At 38.6% G+C, this 16,373-nt stretch overlaps 1 protein-coding gene across 1 annotated transcript in view; it reads left to right on the plus strand.

The window, feature by feature from the left end:
• Window positions 1-16,373, plus strand: part of ARHGEF38 (Rho guanine nucleotide exchange factor 38) — a 135,070-nt gene that overhangs the window by 26,568 nt on the left and 92,129 nt on the right. Inside the window, exon 4 of the mRNA XM_045881752.2 lies at window positions 11,186-11,370. Within this exon, the coding sequence (XP_045737708.2) occupies window positions 11,186-11,370 (185 nt within the window). The remainder of the gene's footprint in view (window positions 1-11,185; window positions 11,371-16,373) is intronic.

Raw genomic sequence — 16,373 nt, forward strand, 5'->3', positions numbered from 1 at the left:
TAAACTTTCAAGCAAGATCTTTTCATGTGCTGAATGTTTTCATCGGGAGTTTGGAGAGAGCAAATCTCTACAACAGGCTTCTTTTCTATCTTGTCTTCTACTCTCCTGAGACATTTGGATCCTATTTTTATTTAACTGGAATTCTTCCTCAGGCAACATCTTCAGAGAGATTACAGGCGTGGCTACTTTCTAAGTTCTCCTATACTTGAAATCAATGGTCTTTTGTCCTAAAATAGAAATAGCAAGGGGGCCAAGATCAAAGGCTTTTTCTCTCAGAATTCTTTACACATTATTGCAACATCTTCCAGCATCTAATGTTTCACATAAGAAATTTAATTCAAGTCCTAGCCTCTTCCTAACGTTTTCATCCGAGAAGCTTGTAAGAGTTCCTCTTTATCCTTGGAGTTTAGAAATTTCTCCAAAGTATGTTTAGGTATGCTCTTCTTTATGTGTTTCCTTTTTGATGTGAAAAGCAATTTAATACTTTAGGACTAGAAAATTTTGTCAGGTTCATGGGTTTCACTTTATATTTGTTTATTTCTCTCCACCAGTTCAGGTGTCCTTCCTAGATTAATCTTCCATATGATGCATGTTTCCCTCCTCATGTCCATGCTCTTCCTTTCTGCATTTCAAGCTTCCATTTGGGACCATTTGCTCTCTGAGCAAGGTACATCTTCTGGAATTATTTTTAATGAGGATATTTTGGTGGCAAACTAAGATCTTGCTTTTCTGAAATATGTTTATTTTACCATCATTTTTGAGAAACATTTGCTAGGCATCCAGTTCTAGGGTGTCAGTTTGTTTCTCTCCCCCTTCTGAAGGTATTATTCTACTATCCTCTGGCTCTGTCGTTGCTGTTGTGAAGGCAGCCGTGAGCCTACCCGCCGTCCCTTCTTAGGAAATGTGCCCTTTTTTACTACCTGTTCTTAAGATCTTCTATTCATTCTCACTGTATTGAAGTTTCAAACACTATGTCTAGGTGTAATTTTCTAATTTGTTCTATCTCGTTTGGAATTCATTGTAATTTCTGATTCTGAGGATTAATGTCTTTCGAAAATTCTGAAAAGTCCTTAGCAATTGTACTTGAATTACTGCCTTTTCCTTATGTTCTCTGTTATACTCTGTGAAACTCCAATGAAACATTCGTTAGACGCTCTCGTTCAATTCTCAGTGTCCCCTTTGCTGTGTTGCACATTGTACATCACGTCGCTTCTCTCTGCTACATTCCCTATAACATCTTTCGCTTGATTCATCAATTTTGCTTTGTATAATTTACAATTTTACCCTTTCATTGAGGTTTTTACTCCACTGAGTTTTAAAATTTTCATTACAAATTTTATTTTTCAAAGCTACATTTCACTCTTTTAAAATCTACTTGGTCATTTTTATAGCTTCCTGTTTCTTGCTTATAATTTCAAACCACTTTTTGTTTCTTTAGACCTATTAAAAACACCTTTTAAAAATACATCTCTAATAAGGGCATCTGGGTGGCTTAATTGTTAAGCGTCTGCCTTCGGCTCAGGTCATGGTCCCAGGGTCCTGGGATCGAGCCCCGCATTGGGCTCCCTGCTCCGCAGGAAGCCTGCTTCTCCCTCTCCCACTCCCCCTGCTTGTGTTCCCTCTCTCGCGGTCTCTCTCTGTCAAATAAATAAATAAAATCTTTTAAAAAAATACACCTCTAATAACTCCAATATCTTAAGCTTTGTGGGTGTAACTGTGCTATTTTTATCCCCATATCTGACTCATGGCATCTTGTCTCCTTGTGCGTTTTAGGATTTTTTTTCACGTGTGATCTCATATTCCTTGCAAAATATCTGTGGGAATTATGTGAGACCTGAGTTGAAGTTCAATTTGATTGTTTTGTTCTTAATTTTCTTTCTTGTATTTTCTTTTGATTTACTGTATTCTCCTCCCCTAAATTCTTAAATCATTAATTTGCAGTCTTGCTTCTTTTCTAAAAATGAATTTAAGGCTACACACTTTCTGTAAGCAATCCTTTAGCTACATTACACATGCATGTAATATTTTTCTTATCTTTTGAAATAAATATCTTCTGTTTATTTTTATGATTTCTTCTATGGCCTATCAGTTACTTAGGAGTTTTTTATTTAATTTCAAAACAAATAAGACTTAAATTCTTTTTGGTTATTTATTTCTAACTTAATTGCTTTATTGTGGTTGTGGTTCTTAAGTACTGAGTCTTTGGAATTTATGGCCTAGAATATGGTGTATTTTCATAAAGGTTGTGTATGTTCTTAAAACGAATGTGTACCCCTGAAACAATACATTATATGTTAATTAATTGAACTTAAATTTTAAAAAAGTTAATCTTAAAAAAAAAAGAATGTGAAATCTCTGATTATTGAACAGAAATTTTTTTCTATCCTAACTGGCCTGTTACTGAAATGTGTTTATAAAACCATTACCGATGATCTGTCAAATTCTTCTTGCAACTCTTTTACTTTTTGCATCACGTTTTGAAACCATGTGATTTAGTACACACAAAATTAATGTTCATCTCAGGAAGATACAATCAGGAAGAAAAATTCATCATTATATAGTGCTCACTTTTACTTTTGCCTTCAAGTTTATTTTGTCAGGTATAAAAAGAGCTTCACCATCTTTCTTTTTTTTTTTTAAAAAGATTTTATTTATTTATTTGAGACAGAGAGAATGAGAGACAGAGAGCATGAGAGGGAGGAGGGTCAGAGGGAGAAGCAGACTCCCTGCCGAGCAGGGAGCCCGATGCGGGACTCGATCCAGGGACTCCAGGATCATGACCTGAGCTGAAGGCAGTCGCTTAACCAACTGAGCCACCCAGGCGCCCTCACCATCTTTCTTTTAATTAGTATTGGCTTGTAACTTTTTTTTTTACTTTTAACTTTCAAACTCTCTATGTGTTTATTTGCTCTCTCTTGTAAGCAACACATAGCGGCTTGTTTTTTTTCAACCCAGTTTGGTATTCTGGCCATTTGATTCACTACAATTACTCACATATTTGGCTCTACCATCTTGCATTTGTTCCTCTCTTTCCGTTTTCTCTTTTCTTCTTTTGAATTGCTTTTTTTTTTCTCATTACATTTTTGCATCTATGCAAATAGATGAAAATGTACATGCTGTTGCCATGATTTTAAGAGATGGCCTTAAAATTTTAACATGCATGCTTAATTGAAAACCATCTAAATTTTGTCAATACCTTTATCTTTTCTGCAACACTAGGAAGACGTTTAAATGTTTAAAATGCTTACTATTCACCATAGTCTCTGCCAAGGTGCCCACTCCTCCAATTTGCTTACCTTCTTTTCCTCTACCACCGAACCCACCTGTCCATACCACACTGGCCTCCTTCTTGATTCTTGAACAGGCCATACACATCCTCACCTGAAAACTCCCCACCGGCTGATTCCTCTGCTGAAAACTATATACCCAAGATAACTGCAGGACTGTCTCTCACCTTTTAAACCTGCTTAATTTGAGACCTTCCCCACTATCTTATTTAAAATTGCACACCTTTTGGGTGCCTGGGTGGCTCAGTTGGTTAAGTGTCTGCCTACGGCCCAGGTCATGATGATCTGAGTCCTGGGATCGAGTCCCGCATCGGGCTCCCTGCTCGGCAGGGAGTCTGCTTCTCCCTCTCCCTCTGCCCCTCCACCCTGTTCATGCTCTCTCTCTCTCTCTCAAATAAATAAATAAAATAAAATAAAAAATAAAATAGGGGCCCCTGGGTGGCTCAGTCGGGTTAAGCGACTGCCTTCGGCTCAGGTCATGATCCCAGGGTCCTGGGATCGAGTCCTGCATCGGGCTCCCCCTGCTCAGAGGGGAGCCTGCTTCTGCCTCTGCCTCTGCTGCTCCCCCTGCTTGTGCTCTCTCTCTCGCTCTGTGTCTGTCAAATAAGTAAATAAAATCTTTAAAAAATAAAATAAAATAAAATAAAACTGCACACCTTTTAAGCACTTCCTAGCGGACCTCATTGCTTTGTTCTCCATACTACTTATCACCTTTTAGTACAATAAATAAAATCATATATTAAATAACTAGACTTTAACCTCCATGAGGAAAGGGATTTGTTTTTTGATGTTTTTTAAACTGCTGTATCCCAGTCCCTAGGACACTTTGAGGCTCATAATAGGCTCTTAATTATTATTAAACATTCAGTGAATCCAAGCCCCAAATTCAGATGAGAGCCAACCAATGTCCACAAGTAATTGAGGAATCCCACCCATCCTGCTTTTTTTTTTCTATCACTACCAGAACCATGGCTGAGACAGATGATTTCTATTGAGGTCTCTCCCTTTGAGGATTATTTGTACTAGTTCACCTTTTCCTAAGTGTGTCTCCTTTCTGCTCCTGACTTTATGCTGTCTCTCTAATCAGGCTCCGTGCTGTTCAGACCTTGCCCAGATCCCAGTTCCACATGTCCTGCCTCCTCATCACCGACATACAAGTTCTCATCTTCTTAGCCCACCAGCATCTATAGATGCCTCCAGGTGGTTTGGTGGCTTTAGCCTCACTGAACTCCCAGGACTGTGCTTAAAGTTTGCTCTTGCCCTCAGAAGATTTCTTACACATTTTTGAAGGCTTATCCATTCACTGGGAGTATTTTTAAATGAATTTAAAATTTTATTTTTAAACGAATTTTTAAATTTAATTTTAAATGAATCCTTAAATGTTTTATCTGGCATTTTCCAAAGTCTCTGACTCTCCATCAGGCAAGCTGGGATTGCCTTTTTGTGGTCTGTGAGATGGCGTGGCCTGCCTTTCTTCCATAGTCATCTATATCTTCTCTTCACTGGCTTATTTTTAACGTTTATCTCATTGAAAACTTGCGTCCAACCCTATACCCACCTTCCAAGTGTGATTTTTATGGCCCGTACTAGAAACCAAAACACTGAACAAAGACTAAAAAGTAGATGGAAAAAATCCAACGGACAATCCCATGTTTGTTTCGTTAGCGAAGCTTAAGCTGTCAGCAAGAACAGCGGTCATTTGTCCTGCCATGGAAACTTTGAACCTATTGCCTTAACCCTGTTGGTTCAGTTATACCTGCAGAACATCCCGAAAAAGCTGAAGCAGGAGATGGCAAGGTGAAAACAGCAGCTTGTCGAGCTTCCTGGTAACCACAAGATGAGAACAGCTCAATATAACCAAGCCAAGCCTGCTGTTCCAGGAGACACTGTTTGGGAGCCATCCCCTGTGATCTCCTTGCTTGCTGCAAGTAGAAAACTCTCCTTTCCTGAAAGCAACCTCGGTCAGGTCTTAGGAATTACACTCACCAAGTGACGGACTCCTTGTGTTGGGTTACAAAGCTACTTTGGCACAGGAAATCTTGAACTGCTAGTTTGGGAAGATTCACTTTGAGAATGGAAGCAGTTGGTATTTTCAATGCAATTGGCACTCTCAGTCTATTTAGATTAGGAGCCACCAGCAGAATATCTTCTTTAGGTTTTTTATTCTTCTATCTCTCCTTATAGATCGACTAGCTGTGGTCTGAGTTCATATCTCATTTGTACGATTGTGCCGAAAGTAGCAAGAAATAATCAGTACATGCCAACATTTTTTTCTACCATCTCCCCTAATTACATGCCTGGGTATGCAGAGATATAGATTTACCAAATATTTTGCTGTTGAATATCAATGATTACCTGCCAGTCTCCAGACTGCAAAATGTCTTCCTAAGATCCTTCCTCCCCTATTTGGCCAGTTTCGTATTTTAGGCTATGTTACTTACAGCATTTGTACTTCCAGATACAAAAATCCCTATCAGATAGGAAGGTACTTTCCTAAAAGCAATAGGAAAATGTGGCTTAGCACATAGAGACTTACGTATCTCAGGCAAAAAGTCTAGGAGTAGGAATACTCTTCATATCTTTCCACATCATCATCCATTGTGCGTAGGTCTTAATCCCCATGGTGATCATGCCATGGTCCCAGCATAGCTAGTGCATCTTCAGGACTCATGTCCACATTCCAGACAGGACAAAGAAGGCAAGAACCATGAGGTGTACAGGATGAAAGGAAAGGTATCCCAGCCAAGTTTTCTTTGTCCCAAGTCCTGAGAGCCCCTCTCAGAGATTTCTGCTTACATCTCATTGGCCATAAGTGGACCATAGATTGAAAAAGAATCTAACAAGTAAGCATTTTTATTTATTCAGCATTCAATTTATGAAAGACAAACAAGAGATTAGCTATTGGGCAGGCAAATGGCAGTGCCTGACAAGTATTCTGCTATTATCAAGAATAAAGATATATATATATACTTAAGTATATATATATACTTAAGAAAAGATAGTCACTAAATACTGTTACAGTTGAAAAAGCAATTTGCAGAAGAATATACATATGAGTCCATTATTACAAAACAAAAACCGAAAAAAGCATAACTATTTATGTTTGTATGTACATGGAAATATGGAAATTATGGAAATGTACATGGAAATATTTGGGAAAAGTTATACCCTAAACAGGAATACAGCTAATAATACAGTGAAAATTATATTACAGATAATAAATAAGGATTACATTTAATAATTATAGCAAACATATACACAATATCTACAATATTAAATATTGCCAGGTACTGTTGTATTGAGCAAACATTAATTCATTTTATCTTCATAATCACTTTATAAGGTTTTATTAAGGTTACCCTTAATTTACAGATAAGGAAGTTGACACAAAAAGAGTTAAATAACTTGTCCAAGGCCACAGATTTAATAAATATTAGAGGTGCTGTTTACACCCAGAAAGTCTAGTCCACAGTCTGGGTACTTAATTCCTACAGTATGTATTATTTTATCATATAAAAAAAATAAAGCAATTACCTCTTTTTAAAATCCATCCCAAAGGGGCGTCTGGGTGGCTCAGTCCATTAAGCGTCTGCCTTCTGCTTGAGTCATGATCTCAGGGTCCTGGAATCGAGCCCCGCATCGGGCTCCATACTCAGCAGAGAGTTTGCTTCTCCCTCTCCCTCTTTCTCTGCCCCTCCCCCTGCTTGTACTCTCTCTCTCTCAAATAAATTAAATACAATCTTTACAAAAATAAAAAAAATTAAAATCCACCCCAAAGGAGCAGTAACAGTAGCAACAGCAACAAAGCAGAAAGGGCACACATGAACTCTAAGCAAAACTGGGTTATCATTGCAGATTGTCTTCAGACCTCCCCAACTATGTTCTTACCTTTGGATCATTCAATTTTCATTCAAAAAGGATCAGCCTTTTCATCTCCCTAAAAACCAAGGTTCTCCCCATACATACACCCAACCCAGGGAAGCTGCTCAGGATTCCAAACCCCCGCTTGATTCTCAATTTCCCCCAAGAGCAGCACCCCTATTTTTTCTCCACTTCTCTCTCATCTGTCCCCATACTTCAGAATCATGCCTTTTTCTTGACAAGTTGATAACTATAAGATAATGAGATAGTTATTTGCCCAAGGTGGTGAAAAAGTCTGAGAGTGTAGAGAAATGGAACCTAGCATTCCAATGTCTATAGAAATAACAAATACTTAGGTTGTTTTGAAGATCCCAAGGAGCTTCCACATACAGCTGCTCATTTAGTTCAGTCTTCCTGATAATTCTATGATGGTTTTTATTCCTATTCTACAGATGAGAAAACTGAGACCCCGTGAGGATAACTAACTTGTCCACCATGTTCTTGCTGCTAAGAGTGGCAGAGCTGATACTAAGTCTGATTATTCTTTCCCCAAACTGCAGCCACCTCCTTTTATATAAACTTCCTCTGTCAGGAATTTCCACATATGTTACCAATGAAATCTGTGCCTAGAATAGTGAAAATTGATGATCACTGCTGGAAAAATGAAGCTTGAGAGTGAAAGAAATAGAGGATAAAAAAGGCATGCCATTTACACACAACCGTTTCATGCACAGTGGCATATTTTTTTTTTTTTTAGATTTTATTTATTTATTTGAGAGAAAGAGAGCATAAGCAAGAGTGGGGGGACAGGCTCCCCACTGAGCAGGGAGCCCGATGTGGGGCTCCATCCCAGGACCTCAGGATCATGACCTGAGCCCAAGGTAGGCGCTTAACCAACTGAGCCACCCAGGTGCCTCCTCAGTGACATATTTTGATTAAAACCATCTAAATAGCCTTTGGGCCTGTCTCACTTTAATTTTGACATAGTCTTGTAGTTTATGCTACTAGAAAATATTTATTTCTAAAACTCTATTTTTCCTTTTTTCCTAAATACTTAGCTCCTCTGTTGCTGTATCTAGAAAGAAAAGGTTATTATAGCTGACTGCTGATATGGGGGATCTACGTTAGTAATAATCATGTGTTACAAATAATTTTATAAAACATGGTATAACTAAAAGATGCAAGTTTTAAAGGTAGAGAAGGATCTTATAAAAATAAAACTTGTGCCCATAGTGCATTGTGAAGAGTTTGTTGCTTTAAGAAAGGCAAATATGGGACGTGTTTAGAGATCTGACCATGAAACGATGCAAGACAGGCCTTTGTTTCTGCAGTAAATTTGCATCAAAAGAGCAAACAAAGGGATCTCAAAAGGTTGCTCAACTTCAAATTCTCTGAGAAGACTTTTATACCTGAAGGGAGAAGTTTCTGAAGAGGAATATCTTGACTGACACTTGATTTCCACCACTGTGACCCCTAACTTGGTTCTGAACACATTGTGGAGCCACACTAGAAAATCTAAGCAGCTTTTAATTGATAAAATCTGATGTTGGACATTTAAAGTGCAGTAACTGGAAAGTCTGTGAAATATGTTGAATTGATACAGTAATTGAGTCCTGGAATTCAGAACTAACAGGAACCTGAGAATGTATTTTAAGGATATTTCTTTGCCAATGCTTAGGAAAAACTCCTTTCTCCTTGCTAGGCCCCCAAATCATTGACAGATTATTTTATAAGGCACAAAATTTTAGAACTTGGAAAAGCAGGTATCAGTCAAAACAGTTTTTCAACAGGGTCCCTTTTATTTTCAAGGTGTTAGGTAATTACTGGATACTATCTGAACTGGTTTGTCAGCTCTCTACTAGTGAGGTTTCTTTCTATGAGCTAATTCATATGTCTCAGGAGAAAAGAACCCCTATTGAACCCCCATCGTTCCCCCCTCTGCCCTGTCAAGTAGGCTCACAAAGGTCAAGTTGTATATACAACCTGCTCACTGCATCTCTCCTCCTCAGTGACCTGCCTTCCTCTTTTAGATCCAAAATAATTCACAGGAAAGATGCTTCACTGTAACTTTTCCTTTCGAATTTGGGGTGCTAAGAGGCAGGCTTCTTCTACTTTCCAATAAAAATATTTGCAAGCATCCCAAAATTCTCATAACATCTCAAAACATAACTCAAGATATGAAAGCCACAGACCACCTCATGCATTCCTTCTCTCTCCTTGCAGAGATTTTCTCTTCTTATAGAACTTACATAGATTATTTCTTTGTCTCAAGCCTCATAAAACTGTGTGCTCTCAGATGCCATTTGTCAAATCCATCTTCTTTCCTGGCGAAGGAAGAATAGTTACTGGGCAAATGGTCTGGAAGCATATACACCTGCAAGTCAGGATTGCTTAAAGACCCATCTAGGGCACCTTTCAAACTAACGCTGGAAATAGCTTCACAGCATCCTCCACAGATGTTTGATTATGGAACCTCTGCCTGAACTCCTGGCATGAGCAGCCAGGGAGAGAGGGGTACTCATTACTTCTGAAGTGTCTCTTCACACTCTAGGAGCAGTCTCTTTATGTTGAGCCATTATGTTGAACCCCCTACTATAACAATTCTCCAGTTGTCTTAGCCTTGTTTCTGGAGTCAGCTGAGAGAATATCCTCTCTTTATTTCCATTTCCATACCCTGTGACCTGTGTACTTTTTTTTCCCATACCGACTCTTTATAAGCCCTTTTGTAAAGCTCTACATTCTCAGGAGGTGGTGTCAGCATTGAAGATGTCTCACCTATCAGTTACTAGAATCACATTAGCTTTAAAGGAAATAAAATTACTTCTGCTACGGCAGACCCTAAGATGAACATGAAGTTTGCGGTGACTTTAAGCTTGAAGAAAATTCATTTACACACACACACGCACACTGACCTACTATCTATCACTGTTCTGATTTCATCTGTGACCTAGTTTGTAGCTTCCAAAATTTTACATTGCTGTGGGAAGCTCATTCTTGAAGATATTTAGCTTTCTCACATTATACTTTATATAAAACCTTGGCTGTGTGTGAGGCTTCTCATTTATCTCAGGATCTCCTCAGCACTGTGATTTTTTTAAATTGAAATTTTCTGTTTGGCAGTTCAGGAATTCCGAAATAACAAAATATGCATGATATTGAAGATGGGCCATGAAAAATCCTGGTTGACATGTATTCAATCCTCATGGATTCAGATTGTAAACTGAAAGAAAAATCCCACTCACGTGCAATTGTTTTCCATTTCATTGAGCCTTGCGTATTACTCACTAAGAATGAAGGGCAATTATTTTTTTTAACTTAAATTCAATTAGCCAGCATATAGTACATCATTAGTTTCAGATGTAGTGTTCAATGATTCATCAGTTGCGTATAACACCCAGTGCTCATCACATCACGTGCCCTCCTTAATGCTTATCACCCGGTTACCCCATCCCCCACATACCTCCCCTCCAGCAACCCTCAGTTTGTTTCCTAGAGTTAGGAGTCTCTCATGGTTTCTTCTTCCTTGAAGACTTCCCACTCAGTTTTCCCTCCCTTCCCCTATGATCCTCTGCACTGTTTCTTATATTCCACATATGAGTGAAGAAGGGCAATTATTTTTAATAATAGGGGCAAAATGGGAAGGCGTTCCATTTATTAATTAAAAATTATCCCTTGATTTAAAAGCCAATGTATCCAGAAGAATTTCTGAACTGATTTTAATACATTTTTATCTCCAGCCTGAAGACCAGGTTTATAGCTAAATATAGTAACAAAGGGATATTTTAAAAACAAGCCTTGACAATCAAGTGTCATTCAACTGACTTGTCAGAAGTATCTATTCTCATGTCCCTTGTTGCTCATAGTTTCATAGGATTCCAACCTTAGGGCAAACTACCACACATTTCTTCCTAAGAACATACGCTGAAGACACTCTTTGCCTTTTTCCTTGCTAACAGCAATCCAACAGTGTTTGTAATGATGGAACAAGAAACCACAGCAGAATGTCTTACTTGTACACGCATGTTTTTATTTAACAGAAAAGATGACTCCACAGGCCGGGGCTTCTGCCACTGAGACCCTAACTCAGGAGGAGCATCAGATGCAGAGAATGATGGCAAAGCGTTTGAAAATCATCAAGGAGCTGATACAGACGGAAAAAGACTACCTCAATGATCTCGAGCTGTGCATTAGGGAAGTGGTTCAGCCCTTGAGAAATAAACAGGTAAGTGCAACTTGGAGGGTGCCCCCCAACCATATCCTAAATAAGATCACCAGCACCATGAAATCAAATCATCCAAGTGATAGTATCTGCCGCAGTGAGGGTGGAGGGATGGGCCCTTTTCCTTGAGGCCTGGGTTTGCGGTGGTGGAAGGTAGCATCAGATTCGTGTTTCCAGTGTCAGCAGAGGGACACCCAGAGTCCCTCCATTTGGCCAAGAAAACTGTATTCCAAAATATGGGGAAAAGGAAGATCACAGTTTCTGCCACTTTGAAATTTCTATAGGTTCTTTCTTGGATTCTTATGGAACTGTGAGCAATAGGTTTTCAGCAGTTTAGGAGCAAAGCACTTAATTTGATTCAAAGATGATCAAAGATCTGGAAGAAAAAAAATGTGTTTCTCCCCCCCCCCCCCCCACATTGAGAGCTCAATTAAACTTCAGATTATTTAGCCAAGTAAAATTCAACATAGAAATTAACCTGAATGTAAGGTAACACTTGAAGTGTTCATAAGTTAATCATTCTCCTCCTTTTTAATCAAGGCCTTTTCAGGGATTTTCCTGTAAGGAATTAGAGTATAGGTACAAGGATATATGATTCATATATATGTGCATGTATTAAGTACCTGATATTGTAACTGGCACCGTTCCCAGCTCTGGGGTTACAGTTCAGTACAAAACAAAGTCCTGCCCTTATGGGGTTTACTTTCCAGTGGGAGAGAGGAAGAGTCAGACAATAACTAATAAATTAATAAACAAACATAAATTAAAACAGATGGTGGCAAGTATAGTGGAGAAAACCAAAGTAGGGATGAGGGATGGAGCATGGGCACAGAGTGGTGATGTTTCTATTTCAAATACGGTAGTAAATGCAGACCCTTCCAATCGGGGACATTACAGCCAAGAACTGAAAGGGGTAAAGGTGTTCCAGGTTGAGGGGAGAGCAAGAACAACGACCCTAAGGAGTGATAACCTAATCACTAGGGTGGTAAACAGTCCTCACACACAATTGAAACAATACACAAAAGCATAAACTAGAAAGTAAAGATGATCAGAATTCACCTGCTTAAATATAATCACCGTTCACATGGTTGGGAAACATCCTTGCAGGCATCAATTGGGACATTTACATACACACACACACACATACACACAAACCCATATACATTTTGAACATATATTTTTACATAAATGTAATCAAAACTACACATGCCATTTTATAACATAATCGTTTCATTCAGCAATCTGTTGGATGTTTCTTTTCATGACTACTGACACATACAAATGTTTTTCTACTGTTACTGATGCTGAGACACTCTTGTGATTTGGGTATTGTCACCTCATCTCCTTAGAATAAATTCCTAGAAGTGGAATTGCTAGATCAAAGGGTACACATATTAGGGATTTTGATAAAAATTTGTTAGCTGACAACCAAAAAGTCGATACCATTCTAATTTTCATTCTCATTAACAGTGCTTGAGAAGTCAAAATACCTTTTTGTTTATTCATTAGCCATTTCTCTTCTCTTCAATCCCTATTCATATTCATGTCTCTTGCCCTTTTAAAAAGATATGGTTTATCTTTTTCTTATTGTTTTACAAAACCTCTTTATATATTAAGGGTATTCTTTTTTCATCCCACATGTTACAACTAATTTTCTCAGTTTGTCTTTTGCCTTCTAGTAAGATAAAAACAAAGAGGGAGGCAAACCATAAGAGACTCTTAACTATAGAGAACAAACTGAGGGTTGCTGGAGGGGAGATGGGTTGGGGGGGGGATGGGATAACTGGGTGGTGGGCATTAAGGAGGGCACTGAGTGTTATATGCAACTGATAAATCACTAACTCTACCCCTGAAACTAATAATACACTATATGTTAACTAAATTGAATTTAAATAAAAATTTTTTTAAAATAACCTTATTTAAGGTTAAAAAGTTAAACCTTGTTTAAGTTTTATGCATTTAATTTTGCTGGGTTTAAGTGACCAAATATATTTAATTTTATGGCTTCTGGGTTTGGCATCTTAATACATACATACATTTTGATTACAAAAATATTGTCAGCCAGTTGTCCCAACTTCAATTATTACATCTTTCCCCCAGTACTTAAAATATCCAGAAGCAGAGTTTATGTTAACACAAGATTCCTCTAAGAAATACTAGAAAAAATAACTGGCCTACAAATTAGGGAAAACCAGTGTAGATCAAGGTGACCTTAGATATAAATGTTAGGTTTGGTTTTGGTTTTGATTTAAGACAATGTATAAAGAAAAGTGGCAAAGCAGACTTTGAATTTTTCCTTCATACCGGGTCACTTTTAGTTTTACTTCTTCACGACTTTCAATAGGTAATTACTACTGGTCAGGACCATTCCAAAGGCTTCATTGGTATTCATATTTAATCCCCTCCTGGTTCTCAAGTTGGAAGGTAACTGTCCACTTTCTGAATCTGGAAATCTCTTATTCATCCTGTAGGATTAAGAATAACATTAATGGTCATGATAGAAAGTTGCTCTCTGGGTTCATTGCTAAATATATAAAAATATTTTTGGTGTTTTTCATTTAATATAAACTAGTTGTGTCTGATGTAACCTCTGTTCTGGCAGATATTAATGGTTATTAATGTTTATTTACATACTTATGAAAATATTAATTTTAAATGCACATAGCATCAGACTCCAGACTCGACCACAACCCACCCTCCCTTATGGTGAGGGTTTACCGGTCACTCCTATTTTCTGAAAAATTTAGAACCTCGTCCACTGCTCCATACCTTCTCCCTCTCTCCAGGTCCGACATCAATGTCAGGTCATTTCAATAATCAGGCAAATGGCCCGCGCAACCTCCAGGCCTCTCCACCAGTTCCTTGACTTGCTGGCATCCTGAGATCTTTCCTTCAACCCCATCTTAGCCCCTCACTCCAGGCACCACTCCCTAGGGCTGTCATTCTATTTCTTCACCCCCTCAAAATCAGAATTTCAGGCTTACCATTCTCTAGCCCACTCCCACTGGTTCCCTCTCCCTGACAAGTTTTGGATGCCACCAGGGCTAAGGTCCTTTCTCATCATTTCATTGAGAAAACAGACACAATAAGAAGATGCACTCTCCCAACACTACACCTACCAACTTACCTGCATCTCTACCCATGTCAGCTGTCTAATGGTTCTGCTTCTAATTAAGCACAACTTTTCTTCTAATGCCGTGGATTCTATCCCCTCAGGCTTCTTCAAGGATTTCATTCCTGCCAGTGTCCTTTCTTCCTCCTGTATATTGATTTTACCATCACCAACCTTATTGGATCAATCTCATCACCATTACCTGATATCTTAAAAAAGCAAAAACTCTCTCTTGTCTATATTCTCTTTCCCTGTTTAAGTTAGATGTGAAATATTTAATATGTATAAAACCATATGTGACTAAGACATTTCAAAATAAGCACAATTTACCAGAAGTCTGTCCTTGTGATGAGTTAATGATCAGTATTAAAAAAGACAGTATGGGGCACCTGGGCGGCTCAGTCAGTTAAGTACCTGACTCTTGATTCTGGCTCAGGTCAAGATCTCAGGATCTTGAGATGGAGCCCTGTGTTGGCTCCATGCTGGGCGTGGAGCCTGCTTAAGATTCTCTCTCTCCTTCTCCCTCTGCCCCTCCCCCACATCGTGCATGCTTTCTAAAGAGCACAGTTTTGTATCAAATGGAATAAGATTATTCAGTATGCAAATGTTCTCAATTTTAACCCGTCTACCACACTGGTGAGTTAAACTGGCCCCATCAATGTACATGCCATGGCTGAGCTATAATCTCATATATGCACTCTGATCGGTGTTTGTGTTTTTTACTTTCATCGTTTTTCTTATTTTTTGCTTCCTACGTAACTCTTAGAGCAATTCTCAGAATTGGTGTTTCAGACCGTGTAAAATAAAACATTTCCATCATGGTGACATGTAGTTTATCTGGCATGTTTAACTTCTACTCTCAATACTTTGAATTACCGTTCTCACACTTCTAACTCCTATTTCCCTTGTTATTCTATTCAGATGGTTTATAGCTTGTTGATTTTTCACATCTGGCACTTCTCTTTGCTGAGATCTTTCAGTGCTCTCTGTCTGCCTCCTTGTGGAATTTGGTTTCAGTCTAGTGGTCTACTTGTCCTCTCCGCTCATGTTGAAATAGTAGTTATTCCGAGCTTTCTCAGAGTTCTCCTATCCAGTCCACCTTTCCCCCACTTCTTAATGCTTTTAACCTTGACTAAGTAAATAGATGCTCAGGAACCCAGACAAAACATTTATGAGTGCCAAGGTAGTTAATTTATGCCATGAATTTATTAACTTTACCACTTTTCAATGTTCATTAGCTCCTTTTTGTCCTTACTTCCCTTCTGTTTAAATACCATTGTCTTTGCACACAGGCCACCTGTCATCAGTTAGTGTCAAAATTTATAAGTTAACACATACAATGTTTATGTAACCATGGGAACTATCTGTAAACCACGCTTAGCTAAATCTGAGGCAACGTCAGTAAATATCGTACATGTACAAGTTAGTCTGGAAGGGACTTCGGGAAGTCACCTATTCCATGTCTTTTCTCTTGTCCAGAAGACAGTCTTTGCCTCCATTGCTGAAAAGACTATCTTTGCCCTATTGTACTGCCTCCAGGTCTTCTCTCGATACATCTGATTCATTCTTTTCAGTCCCAGAAGAAACAAGGTAGTATATGGAAGTTAAAATTGGAAGGAGGAAGTGGAAAACTGAGAAAAGCACTAGGTTATCTGAGGGCGCTTGCATGAATGAATCAGGGTACCAGTGAGTGTCTAGACCCGGCCCTTGAGTTGGCAACTGTTCTGTGACAATCATGGTTACAAATCTTAAAAACCGTAACTTCGGGGCTTTTCCATAAACAAAACTTCACCTAACTGTAATCAGGGTCAAACTCGGCAGTTACATCTTTAATTGCAGCATTGTGAGAGGTTTTGCAAAGAAGGCAAAAATTATCGACAACATTCGGTGTTGA

Source organism: Mirounga angustirostris, unplaced genomic scaffold (genome assembly GCF_029215605.1).
Source record: "Mirounga angustirostris isolate CCGP_5_RB_7025 unplaced genomic scaffold, mMirAng1.0.hap1 SCAF_2, whole genome shotgun sequence".
Taxonomy (NCBI): domain Eukaryota; kingdom Metazoa; phylum Chordata; class Mammalia; order Carnivora; family Phocidae; genus Mirounga; species Mirounga angustirostris.